At 45.9% G+C, this 13,822-nt stretch overlaps 3 protein-coding genes across 6 annotated transcripts in view; 1 reads left to right on the top strand and 2 right to left on the bottom strand.

Moving 5' to 3' along the window:
• LOC115318788 overlaps positions 1-5,641 on the bottom strand; it is a 162,226-nt gene extending 156,585 nt beyond the window's left edge. Inside the window, exon 1 of one of the 2 annotated variants that reach the window (XM_042293473.1) lies at positions 5,569-5,641. The gene's annotated coding sequence lies outside the window, so the exon portion shown is untranslated. Of the gene's footprint in view, positions 1-5,470 lie in introns of both variants that reach the window. The other variant, XM_042293475.1, reaches the window with a different exon arrangement.
• Positions 1-13,822, bottom strand: part of LOC115330927 (histone-lysine N-methyltransferase PRDM9-like) — a 204,673-nt gene that overhangs the window by 77,646 nt on the left and 113,205 nt on the right. The gene's annotated exons all lie outside the window — the stretch shown is intronic.
• The window catches only part of LOC115318794 (histone-lysine N-methyltransferase PRDM9-like), a 68,147-nt gene continuing 60,033 nt past the window's right edge, over positions 5,709-13,822 (top strand). Inside the window, exons 1-4 of one of the 3 annotated variants that reach the window (XM_029978504.3) lie at positions 5,709-6,084; positions 11,903-11,974; positions 12,675-12,730; positions 13,414-13,525. In XM_029978504.3, coding sequence (XP_029834364.2) covers positions 5,949-6,084; positions 11,903-11,974; positions 12,675-12,730; positions 13,414-13,525 — 376 coding nt within the window. In that variant the 5' untranslated portion in view covers positions 5,709-5,948. The remainder of the gene's footprint in view (positions 6,085-11,902; positions 11,975-12,674; positions 12,731-13,413; positions 13,526-13,822) is intronic. The other 2 variants (XM_042293464.1, XM_040213759.2) reach the window with 2 other exon arrangements.

Raw genomic sequence — 13,822 nt, forward strand, 5'->3', positions numbered from 1 at the left:
TACTTCCTCCCGTCTCCTTGTTTATCTTCTTTTTTGGAGTTGCCATCTTTGTATTATCTACGCCAGAGTTGCCACTCCTACTGATTTATCAGCAGATCTACTGATTTTTTCAAAATTCTGCTGATTCAGTGATAATACCACAAAATCTACTGATTTTTCTCCTTTTTGCCTACACGTGGTCTAAAACTACCACTATTGGCTCCAAGGCGCGCCCTCGAGTAATTTCGGCGCACTTCGGTGGGCCATTTCCATCCTCCCTGGTCATTTCACGTGTGTGCGTGTGTGTCTGGGTAGGCGTTGTAAAAAGGAATGAGGAGGAAAAGCAGAATTTATTGCCTATTTTTTTGCCTTCAAGTACACAATTCTTTGCTCAAAGAACTTGACGGCCTCTCCGGCATATTTTCTCTGACTGGGCTCGCTTTTTAACAATATTCCTGACAATTCCCCGATTTTTTCCGGTAATTAAAATTTCCCAGACAATTCCCGGTTTTCCCGGGAATTGCATCTTTAAGAACTGCTGCTGCTTGATATCAGGTACTATCGCGGCCAGTATGAGCTGAAACGACACGTGTGGCGCTATCAGCGCCACCTGGCACATTGCTTCGTAAACACTGGCATCAACTGACGCAGAGACACATCTCCTCGTGTGCTCGTGCCACAGCACGCTTCCGGCCTTCTGGTAGCCAGACGGCTGGTGCGGTATTGAGTGCGAAGGTGACAAGGTCACACAATTGTCATTCTCCATAAATATGAACCAAGATCTGAGCGTGAGCCACTCGTCGTCGCAAATTGACGGTTGCACAAATCGAGGCTCTGCACAGAAGTACCGCAGAGATTGGTTTGATTAAGTTTTGCAAACGGTTTCATGTATAACTCTCGCCATTCAAGAGAACCAAGGATTGCGCTGTAAAACCCAGGGCTGCGGGTTTCTTTCGATCCCCACACCTGCCTGTTGTCATATGGGATGAGCACTATCCAACAGGCCGTGCGTCACTGCTGTGTAATGCCTGTTAAAGCATTCCCCAGCTAAACCTCTCATTTCCAATGCAGCGGCAGAAATGCCGGTTCTGAGGGCGTGTTAATGAATGCTCCAGAAAGGCCTAATCTGTTTGCAGAAGAAAGTTAAATTCACTCAAGTAAAGAGCGCAAGTTGGTAAATAACAATTTAATTTGTCCCTTCACTGGCAAAGATGCAGAGGGAAATTATCTAAGAATAAGGCCTTCACAAGTGTCTATAGACAATGGGTTGCATGGTGCACCCATCGTGACGAAGATTGGAACGGCGTAACGAACACAGGAGTAAATGTATCTCGGCCCAGCGTGCGTTTGCCCAGTGATACGACAAACAGCACTAATAGTCCCGAGCGCAAGGTGTCATGGCGTTTCAGCTCACATTCGCTGTAATAGTACACTATATTCCTCTGCAACCACAGCCCATTGTGGCTCGGTGGAGAAAATTGATAAGTGCAGCTGTAAACAAAGCTACGTCTGTGATGACAGTCAAAGCGATCTTCAGTAAACGGAGGTCAAAAAAGACTAACTCAATTTCTGCAACAAGCATGACGATGTTGGAAACAATTGAAAATTATTTAACTGAGTTACTAAAGATTGTTGATTATGTACAAACATCAAACAGGATTGTAGATTCTGAGTGACATGAAAAAACTGCACTTTCTTAACCAGTTGCAGTCATGCGGTGGACACTGTCCAAGAATATCAGATGCATTGTGGGCAGGCCTTCATATTCGAACAAGCTCCGATACTGTCACGAATGACAAATGATGAGGCGGCAAATAACTGAGGAACTAAACGTTTAATCCGGCGAACTTGCGTTCAAAACAATATAGAAGAAGCTTAGCGTCGCAGGCGTCGATGTCAGTAAAACAGCACGGTCAAACGCTGGAGCGAGACTAACATGCTAAGATACTTACGTCTTGCCCTGTTTGCTCTTCCTTCTACGATTCCCGACAACTTCACGAATGTCAGCGCGTTAAACTACACTCGCAATCGAACAGCATATGTCTCACATTTTCAGAGCCCGTCAAAGGTTTTCTTTTTTTCTAGTACAAAGTGAACAAGTAAAAAAAAAAATAATAATAATAAAAATAATTATAAAATAATAATAATAATAATAAACGTCAAAAGCCATAGAGTTATTATAATGCACGCTAGAGGTTCAACTGGCGCTAGTGTGCTGTTGCAAATTGAAGCAGACAGCAAGCAGTCCGAAATTGACTTCCGGTAATGCATTTCTACGGAAAAAAGCGAGTGCATTTCCTCTCTGCGCTCGATTATAAGAGCAAATATCAAGAATAATTCGTAAGTACTAGGCACATTAGAACATTTCCCAGACACGCAGATTAAATAATTGGTCAGTTATGGCGTTTTTATTTGATATTCGTCGCATGAAAAACGGTGCTAAAACCGCTTCGTACATGTATTTATGTGCACTGTCGGACACTGTTAGCGCGAACACGGCGCCGGCGCTTTACAGCATGGGGGTATATCGCCCCGAGATCGAACCGTGTCGCCACCGTGCGGCCGAAATTGGAAACGTGCGAAAGCGGGGATCCCGCCGTGCGTCGTCTGCTACGGGCGCACGCTCAGAAGCATGGATCTCGACGACACAAGCCCGTTTGAGGCTGAGCTTGACATTCCTTATTAAATGTTTTACGTTTTCGTTGCCGTTTCTTCTTACTAAAGGTTGTGTTGTATCGTTTCCCATGTGTAGAAATTCAGCAAAGCGATTACTATTAAGTCGGAAGCTTCCATAATCTTAGTGTGTTGGTTTGTATACAATCGCCAGTCCCACATGTTTTTTGTATCTCGCACAAACCGTGGCTTTCATAAAGCATCGAATGTTGAGTGGGTCTGCGGTTTGATTAGAAAAGTAACCCGACTGATCACTATCCTTAAATAGACTAATCAATCAATAAATCCGTATGTTGATTAACGTCTTTCACTCATATTGAGTGAAAGACGTTAAAACTACACATTTGTTTGCTGGTTTTACTATATGCCATAAATGACATATTGCATTCCCATTCTAAACTTCACGTTGTGAGTCCTACATAAATATGAACACGGGAAGCCTTTTAAAATGAAGTTTTTTTTTAAAGTTATTATTTAAACCATATAATCACCCTCGGCGAAATGACAAGCACGCTGAAGTGGTTTACCGTGCAAGCCTGTGTCACAAAAGAAATAGAGACGTCAAAAATATTAATGCAGGCATTTTTTACTCCTTGTTGACTTTCTCCAGCACAAGACTCCAATTAACTGGCAAAAAAAATGCAATTAAAGCATTACTTGATTAATCTGAAAGTTAATCGATGAACTGTCCAGTTCCGATGTACGTTAGGTGAGGGCGGAGGGTGATCGGAAAGTCTCGTGAAGGTCGCTAGCCCTCATCAATAAAAGAGTATCACTGCGATTGATGCTGTCTGTGTTGTGGTGTGCGTTGTGTGTTTGGGTTGCAAAGTCTACCGTGTTTGAATACAAGATTATTTAGCCAGATATTTATAGTATTAGCCTTTTGACATCCGCGGCGCTCACCAAAAAAATTCAAGCGGGTGAACCCACACTACCGAGAAAACCATTTAATAATCGGAACATTGCTGCGTTGCTCGGTTACACTCTTTTATTACAGTCTCGGCAGATATATTAGAAAAGTTTGTTTCAGTTGTCCTGCCAACTGTGCAGCTTGCAGATCTTAACTAGAAGAGACACTCTCTCCTCATCGCAACGCATTCGATTTATCAGACACCAAAGAACCTACCCACACTATGGCACAGTAAAAGGGCAGAGGAACTTAATAGCATGGTAATTTCCATTACAGCGCTAACTTATCTTCATTCTTGATTATTATATTACTGCAAAAGCTAGAAGTTAAAAAAACAAAGCACAGAGGCTGCGATTTCACAGCCCACAACACCAGTATTTTGTTATCTGGGTTGGAATTTATTATTTTTTTTAATTCCCATGTTGATGAACCGATACATCCATTTTAAAATAAACAAATATTTAGCATAAATATTCCAGTTCGGCCGGAGACAGGCATCAGTCGTGGTTATCCATGCTTTTTAACGTCTGCCTAGAGCAGACGACGCACACACAGAGGCGATTATAAAAATTTAGGCCGCACGCTGGCAACACGATTTGATCTTCACTGAAGCACCGAACAGTACCGCATCCTTTTCCGCTAGAATTGTTTTGCCACCGATAGTATGCGACAAAATAAACGCAAGAATCTACGCCGTCTCGCGCGCGAACGTGGAGAGCCTATGGGGCGGCCGTTCTCCTATCCCCGCTTTGATGATGATGATAGCGCGACCATAGCGCCACCTCTAGGTCGATCTCGAGGCCAATACGTGCCAAACGAACGAAGGACATGTGGAAAACCAAGAGAGCTACGGCAAGAACTACGCAGTAACACTGGATAAGTAACTCTTTGTGCTTGCAGATGATGAAAATAAATTGAAAGTTACGTAATATAGTCCGATTTGCAATAAATAAGTACTGCTTTATCCTTTCTGCTCATGAATACATGCGAAGATGCTTGTTCTGCGTTCAAATCATCACCCGCACGCTCCAAATCTTTGCAAATGGGGGAAGCCAGAGAACAGGTGCCCGATAAAAACTGCCCAACATAGGAAATAATAAGAAAATACACCTTTCGTAGCCCACATACTTTATTCTTTACGTTTGGAACGTTTTTTTTAACCCCTCGTAAAGGTGCACGCCGGGGTCATTTTTATATACTGAGAGGACAGGCATATATTAGCAATATATAAGCACCAACGGAATGCTGCCGAACTTTAAACACACTCTACATTCCTTTCGATCGTTATTTTGCTTGGAATCGACGCTCGTTTCTACATACCTGCCATGAAACAGAGGTTTGGGCCTGAAATATAGCGAAGTTTAACATCGTTCAGTGGTAAAGGAAAAATGCTGTAACTAAAGCAATTACACTTTCAAAATATTAATAAAGATACATACTATCCGGTACAACCGAAATAACAAAAGTTATTAATGTTATTTTCCGGCGACGAGGATACCCGGACCAGGCGGATTTTTTCGGTCGCTCACCAGTCACCTAGCTGTGTTTGGAGATTTATGTTTGTCCCTTGTCCCTCTTGTTCCCCTTCTCCAGGGATTACTTTCATCATTATTGTCCAGCTCGCTTGCCCCTTTGCATTTAATTGCTTTATAATTATAACAAAATTCACGCGCGTTCTCCCATAGGAATACACAGGAAGACAGGAAAAGTAGACTGCATGCTGTCTGCTTCAATTTGCAACCGGAAGTCCCGTAGACACTAGCGCCAGCTGAGCCTCTAGCGTTTATTATAATAACTCTATGTCAAAAGCGGGATCCGAAACGTTTCCAGCGGACCTCGAGAGATTAGCGATAATAGAAACACAATTCAAAAGCTATTATACGATGGTTACACTCGGATCTGACTAACCGAGCTGCTTTCCGAATGATGCTCCTTGATCCGGCAAATAATGCAGGAAGGGAGCAGCTGCACGTTGTAAAAGAAATGGGATTGATTTCAGAGCTCACGTTCGAAACGATGAACCAACGGACACAACTTTTTGAGAACGAACAAACATTGCCGCCATTGCCGCCATTGCCGCCTGGGAGCCTGGGATTTCAAATTGATTTCCGGTATGACTTCCGGTTCTCTTGCCCTGCCATCTGATGAGAGCGAGAAAAGGTTCGAGAAATGTAACCGTAAATGCGTAACCAAAAATTTTCATGCAACGAAATGCGAAAACCGTTAATAAAAAGTTATCATTATTACGTTTTCCGATGCGCAGTGTCACGCTCTGTTGACCGACCAAAAAAAAGTGGCGGCAAGCGCGGGAAGTTTAGCAGACGACAGTTGAGCGTCTCTTGGGAATCCCGCTCTGCGACCGCCACTCGACTGCGCCCTCACGAAAATGTCTTCCGAAGACCTGCCTCGTTTCAGCCTCATCCGAGAATACTTCTCGGATGAAGAATGGAACACCATGTCATTCTACGTGAAATCAAGGATGACAAATCTCAAGGAAAACTACGATCTTCTCCTAGGAATGGGTGAGCGTTGGCAGCTGAGCCTCTGAAAAAAGCGCGTCTGCGAATTCGGGGAAAGGGATGGCTGCGAAGAATAATTTGTGACATAAAAGTATTTATTAGTAATCGATACTTTACATTAGGATACCAGGCCTGAACACCGGGTCCCCGGTATATTGTAGCCTCAGCACCGAGGTCCGCTGTTAAATGCAGATGCTCGGCAGTGACAACGGCAAACCCTAACGGCAAACCCTCGTGAGGTTAAGTCTGTGCTTATGCGAAGAGCAAGTCGCTTCTTCGGCAGCAGTTGCGGCGACCTCAGAACGACGCCTAGCTCTGATTGGCTCTGAATGAAGGATAGTGGGTAGACCTCGAGGCAGCTTGCTTTGAGTTCTACCCACTGTCCTTCAATTGGAGCCAATCAGAGCTCGGCGTTTTTGTGACGTCACCACAACCCCTGCAAAAGAAGCAGACGAACTTGCGATCCGCATTGTTTCTTCACCCGACAACCAAATATTGCAGGCGCTACAAAGTGCCCCCCCCCCCCCCCCTCTTTCCAATAGCCCCCCAAAATTATATACATTTATTTTACAAATTTTGTTTTGTTTTTTCTTAACAGAAAAACGAACTACGCCTCGACGAGCGTTCGTTCTCCACCCAAATATAGCGCTAGTGGTCTGAACCAGACGACAAAGTTTAAGAACTCTCCCCGTTATCTTATTCAAAAGTTAATAGTGATTTTCTGAAATTTACAGCGGGAAAATGGCTGCCGGTGGAGCTCTCGAACACATGGAGCTGAATGGCGTCAGTTACCGAAAATGGGCGCCATTTTCCAATCGAAATTATCAGAAAATCACTTATAGCGTTTGAACGAGATGATTAATTCTCAAACTTGGGTATCTGATTAGAACCTCTCGCGCTACATTTGGACGAAAAAAAAATTTTTTTGCTGCAAAAAAAAGAAGGGGGTGGGGGTTGCGTCATCTTTCAGGCAGCGTGGCTTTAGGCAGTCGGCCTTTTGTAGCAGGAAAAATATTCATGATTTGGAGCAGCCACTGACGCTTTTGGAGCAGATGCCATCGTATGTTAGCACATCACTTGAAAAAAGAAAACGCGACTCCATCGCTAAATGCGTTTATCTTTGATAATGATTGAGGGTTCCTCTTTGATGCTGAAGCATATTACCTACCTTTTTCTAATAAGAATAGGTAGGGCACAAAAGGAATTCACAGGGCCTTTTCTTAAGAATAAGGCGGAGGTCACAGTAAGTTTCATTTACAATGAGTATTAAAAACAGGATTTAAAAATGAATCATAGTGCAACATTTTATCGGGATAAAGACTCTTCCTTTCTCTTTTACGGGTAGTTACTATGCCTATATACATAATTTGTGCAAAATTCCGGCAAATACCAGCCTATCTGCTATCAGGAATGATGTGTAATATATCATAAACTGAAGAAACAACCATCTACAACTACTATGAAAACCTACACTCGTGCATTAACACTGACAATGCTCTTTGGCGACGTTGGAGCCAGAGTCAAGTCAAAGTTTGCCGCTATTTCGTTAGACAGGAACTACATTGACTACCGTATCTATTGAAATATACATTGGTGTTTCTTAAATTTTATCGGCAAATATTTTTATAATGAGGGGTTTACCGAGATTTAAGACAAAAAAGGTGGACCTGTAAAACTAGCGAACATAAGTTCAGAGCCTGTCACGACAAACCAGGCGCTCCCCCGTGTCAGCCGCTGCTCCTAGCACTCCGGTGCAAACCGGCGAAGACCGACGCAGGCGCTGGTGAGAGGCGCTGAAGGTTGACGGAAGCTGCCCAAGGTGCCGTGGTGCACTGGAACCACGGCACAGAGCTATGTGCCACACATGATAACTAAAGGGGCGACGCAACGATCTATGTACCGCTTAGAACGTATACCTCACGTTAATGACCTATGAGACGCATTCGATTCTCACCCCGTGCAACTGAAGTCGCAGAAAAAAAAATAATTAAAAGAAAAACGAGCACGTTTGCCTATGCAACTCGCAGCCAGAACAAGCGGCCTACGTGATCTGGAACCGATTATATGCCGCTAGTGTTGATCACAGCCACGCGCTGGGGTTGGCGAAGCACAGGACACGCACTGAGTTCCAGACGTTGTTGTAATTCGTCTATCGTCGTCATTGCAGCGATTGGACACGGGGCAATACCCGAATGCTTGTAGAATCAGCTGTTGAATATCACGAGCCCAAATTGAGTGCTCCCTCAATGCATGAGTCCAATCTATGAGCCACATTGAAATGCCAACACTGGAGGGTACTGCGACACGTCAGCTGCGTCATCAAGTTTTCCGAAGGAGATATTGAGAGAAAACGCTCGCATTTGTCCTTGAAAATACACCGCAACAAAGGAGTTTCTTGGTCATTCGTTGCGTGTGAGTATACAGCTGTGACCCACTAGTGCCAGTAAGCTCGTGTAAAGTGAAAATTATTACAAGCGAATGTCTCTGCACAGCCCCTTCAAGTGCTCTAGCCAGGAGTGCAGGAACCTGGTTCTGGCTGATCACAGTAGCCGCCATCGCACTTTTTTTTTTTCGCGACTTTTAGCTTTTGACATTGCCGACATCGTCTGGAAATTTAGACGCTATCGGCGATCAACCGTCCAGCGCATCAACCGGCCAGCACAGTTCACGAGCAACCTTTATACTTCGTTTCGTCTTAAAACGCAAGCCGACGCTACGAACCAAGCGGACACATCAAACAGCATCAAAGCGCGACATCGTGGTATTCGTCTGCACACGTTTTTTCATGGGTAATACCAATAAAGTGCAGTGCGTGGTAAGCAACATAATTAAAACAGGAGACACGGAAACAGGAAGGACACACACACCACCGTCTTGCTATTCACCAGTGAATGTCCCATGACTAGCGCTTTTAGTATGTGCGGTTGTATGTGGTCGAGTTTTCGAACTCTGCTGTGACCTAAGATGACACAAATATGCGGTAAGTAGAGACGCTGTAACATACATATACGATATGGATTTTTTTCAGAGCGCAGCTCTTAGGCGCCCATTTCCGACTTGAGCGGCGTCGCCGTCGGCGTAACCGCGCGTTGCGTCATGGGAAATGTCCCACAATGCACCGCGCAAGACCCTCGGGACGTCGAGTAAAGTCACGAGGGTCCCGCGCGGTGCATCATGGGACATTTCCCGTGATGCAACGCGCGGGGGGGGGGGGGAGGAGGGAGAGGATGACGAAGGGGAGTGGAGGTGGAGGAGGAGGGCAGAAAAGGGATGATGGGAGGAGGAGGGATGAGAAGAAGGAGAGGGGGAGGAGGATGAGATAAGGGGAGGAGCTTGAAGGATGTTAGGAGGAGGACGAACAAGAGGAGGGGAGGAGGAGTAGCAGGGAGGATGAGGAGGAAAGGTATATACCCTTTCCTCAGTACCCTTTCCTCCTCTTCCTCAAGAGCTGCGCTCTAATTCGGTGTTAAGCGCGAGACACATGGACGGCACAATCTTCCGACCCGACAGTCCCAACGCCGCTCCGAATTGTCGCACGCAACAGTTTGAGACACGTGCTTTCGACCTTGAATACGACGCGACGATCCTTTCGGCTCCGCCCAGGAAATCTCTGGTCCCAGATTGACGGTTAGCTCGCACGAGTGAAATTACGAGCTCGTTCTCGCTAGTGCGTGCATTCTTTGCTGCGGTCATCTTTCTCGGATGGGTCAGCGGGATTCACGCGTCGGGCTTCCCCTCGCTCGTCCTGATATCGTGTTCGTCCGCCAAACCCAGTACGTCATCATGACGTTCGCGCTAGCTGCGCTGCCATTGGCTGGGCGCTTCCGACACTCCGTCCGCCGTGCGAAACTATCTGGCATGCTGGACGCACGCCGGATCGCCGATCCGACGTGTGAAGCGACCAAACTTTTCGGAGCAGGCAGTCGTATTGCTAGATTGGACGTCTGATCGGATGGATTTTTATCGCGTATGTGTCTCGCGCTTTACAGGGTGTTGAAAACGTCTTTCATTTTTAATGCTTATGAAATGTTTAGAGAGAAGCCGTGAAAACTACACTTATGCGGTTTGTGCAGGTGAGTAATAAGGCCTGAAGGACATAGTTTATGGGGCTAATCGTAACAATCTTTGATTAATTAAGTAAAATTTGGTCATAAATTTTTAATTAGAGAAACTATTCATATGGTTTCAATTAGAAAGTTGCTGAACGTCATCGAAACCAAGTAAATCACTAATTAAAAAAATGAAAGCCGTTTACAAATTCCTGTAACGCCGAATTGGAGCGCAGCTCTTGAGGAGGAGTAGGGAAGGGTACCGAGAGGGGTCACGTGACTTCGGGGGGGGGGGGGGGGGGGTCACGTGACCTCGGGGGGGGGGAGGGGGTCACGTGACCTCGGGGGGGGGGGAGGGGGTCACATGACCCACCCCCCGGTTACGCCGACGCCGACGCCGCTCAGGCTGGAAACGGGCCCCTAAGAGCTACGCTCTAAAAGGAAAGACGTTTACAACTCCCTGTAACGCCGGATTAGAGCGCAGCTCTTGAGGAGGAGGAGGGAAGGGTACCGAGGGGAGGGTATATCCTTCCTCCCTCGTCCTCACCTCCTCATCCTGTCTGCTGCTCCTTCCTCCGAGCGGCGTCGCCGTCGTCTCACGAGGGTCGCGTGACCCCTATGAGGACACGTGACAATGACGATGACGTCATCAGTGACGTCACTGATGACGTCGTCAGGGACGATGACGATGCGGATGCCGTCATCAGTGACATCACTGATGACGTCATCAAAACGATGACGATGCAGATCACGATGGCGTCATCAGTGGCGTCACTGATGACGTAACCAGTGACGTCACGCGTCCCATAATGCACCGCGCGGTTACGCCGACGCCGCTCAAGCCGGAAACGGGAGCTTAAGAGCTGCGCTCTAGAAAAAAGACTGAGTGAGTGAGAAGCGTGCGCTAAAGCTACCAGTCGTGCAGCAGAGCGAGGCTACCTGTGCGATAATGCGCCTGCGCGATTTTTCCGTCTCTTATCATAAAGCCCGAGCCTTGTACCTGCTGCACGTGCGGTAACTTTAGAGCACCACTGAGCTTCTCACACGTTCGAGGTCTTTCTACAAATTACTGATGTCGTAGCTTTCAATGACGCTCAGCAAGTTTCGAATTGGAACCATATGTCAATGTTCACCAATGAAAATGTCAATTAACACATTCTGCTCAATTAGCCGCTCTGTCCGTACAACTGAACTGCGCAAATTGCATAATTGTTGTATTCACGTCTTTTTTTTTTTTAAACAAATCTGTTAGGGGTGAAGAAATAAATAAAAAGAAAGACATAAATAGCCTGCCTAACTTTTTGTATACCCGAGACTGAAAAAAAAAAAAAAAATTGGGCTTGTGTGTCGTCCACTTTTTGTTCCACGTCTTAGGTGTTCGCTATGTGTAAAGTTTACAAGCTCGCCTGTATCTTCTCTGTTATTCCTACGCATGTATTTGCACCATTTTCCTTTGCTCCCACTTCTTTGAATATCGTGGAATGTCAATAACAATATATTTTTATGTCTTGCATTTCCCATCTCAGCGCAAGTGCGTCGCAAGGATTAGCGAGAAATGTCATTCTGGCGCAAAGTGTAGCAGACTTCCTGTCATCGCGCAATTCGGCCCAAATGACGCAGCACTTCCCTCACAGAAAATGTGTTTGTATCAAATGTCTGGGCTCCATGAAACTGACAACAAAGGCTCGGCGAGTTCAGTCGCTGCCTTGGATCCCCCTTGCACTCGAAGAAGCGATGGCAGTGTGATGAACTTGAATGAGGTTCTTCCACAGGCTGCACTCCACCGGTGCCCGACTTCATCAAGCCCAAGCCCTCATCAAGACCTGGATCGGCAGGGACAAAGCGTAAGTTCGGAAAACGGAAAATGTCAGGCAGGGATGTCAGGAACGCGTCGAAAAACACAAAAAAAAACTGCTGTATCGAAAAAAAGAAAAAAGGCGCACATAATTTTTTTGGTGGATGTACGACATTTCAAGCATCAACGAAAAATAATTTCCACATGCTCGTCGCTTCGAAGGCTCGACAGGGGTTCTATGGTTTCGAAGTTTATTCTTAGTAAATTTTAAATTGTGTTTTAGGGGTTTATTTTTCGCCAAAAAATCGTGGTTTTTCGAAATTTATGTTCGCTATATTCCTAATTCTCCGAGATTCGGAGTTTGATAATTCTGCGCTCCCTCCTACCAAGATTCCTTTGAAATACAATCGATTTTTTTTATTTGCCCTCAGGACTATATAATAATTTTTTCGGATAAATCTGAGGTAGCCAAACTTTTTCCGCCTAGCGTTTTTTTTTTTGTTTTTTTTTTTCAGTTCTTCGGATATATCTAAAAACACTGAACTGTATGCTTAAAACTTGTAAATTAGATACGCAAATGAACACTCGAAAGGTATACAAAAAAAAAATTAAAAGAAAGACCGAAACACAATATTTTCATTTTTTTTTTTTTAGGCGAGTTCCACGTATCTCGCTTCTCTTTTGTAAACGCCGAAGATTTCAGGGTTACCCGCATAATCAGTCGCAATTTTTTTCGATTCGTCTTACAGAGGCCTCGACCACTGCCGCCGCAGCACCATCCGGGAAGGAGAACAGGCCCCCCAAGGTTGGTATCATGACGTCACCGAATGGAGGCCAACGCAGGGCAGGGGTATCGGACGGAAGTGCTGCCTTAGCGTTCGGCCGAAGCTGTGCCGCGTTGGCCTCATTTCGATGACGCGGAAACTTAAGAATCACGGCCTTGCGCCACGGCGGCTCGTGCGACGCAGTTTTGTGCCCGACTTGGCGACACGTTCTCTGCATCAGTCAGTTGGGTGAATGGGTGGACGATTGTGGCTGAAACCTGTTAATCGAGTGGCGTCTGTTGCGCCACCTAGACAAAGCTTTTATTTCAACACTAAACTCACGACCACGGTGCCACAGGACCGGAGTAAAAAACAGGACGGACAAATCAAAGCTCCAGCTTTGTGTTGTCCGTCCCGGTTTTCTTCCGCCCCTAGGATACCGTGTCAGTATTGAACCAGCTGGCCTGCACACCTACTTTAGTTTCAATTATCCAATCTCCAATCTAAAAAAAGAATACAAAAACAGTGAGGCTCCACTTTTCAACCGGATACTTCTACATGCTGAAGTAATAGCTAGGGCGATGTAAAGCAACCCATATCACTGCGCTGCATGCATTTACTCTTCGGTCATACGTGCACTGCACAGCCGCGACTGATCATGCAAAATTCATGACTATGACGTCAGTTGACGTCATGGCCGTCGTCACGTGCTCCGCCCTTTCAGAGCGCCGTGGCGGGAGCAGCGACGCCCCTGCAGCGAGGAAGTTCCCGCCTGGCTTCGAGGCCCTGCGTGAAGCCACTCTTCGCTGCGCAGGAGAAGCAGGAGGAGGAATACGGTACGGGGACCCGCTAAGTGCTTGACGCGGGAGTATTCACTATGAATATCTTCACCGTTATTGTCATCGCATCTTCGTTAATGACGGGAAGTGTCAATTTCCCTGAATGTTAAATTGCCATCATTACAAGATTTGAGGAAACCAACCTGACGAGGACTAGCAAGGTGGAAGCCATGGGAGAGCGCTGTGTGTATTTTTAGGCAGCGTGAAGTTAGTTACCCCCAATGGTGCGACTGGTATGTCCGCTGTAGGTGACAAATTTACCGAGTTCGATAGCACTGCTAGGTCGGGATCTTT

This window comes from Ixodes scapularis, unplaced genomic scaffold (genome assembly GCF_016920785.2).
Source record: "Ixodes scapularis isolate PalLabHiFi unplaced genomic scaffold, ASM1692078v2 PGA_scaffold4__175_contigs__length_147842914, whole genome shotgun sequence".
Taxonomy (NCBI): domain Eukaryota; kingdom Metazoa; phylum Arthropoda; class Arachnida; order Ixodida; family Ixodidae; genus Ixodes; species Ixodes scapularis.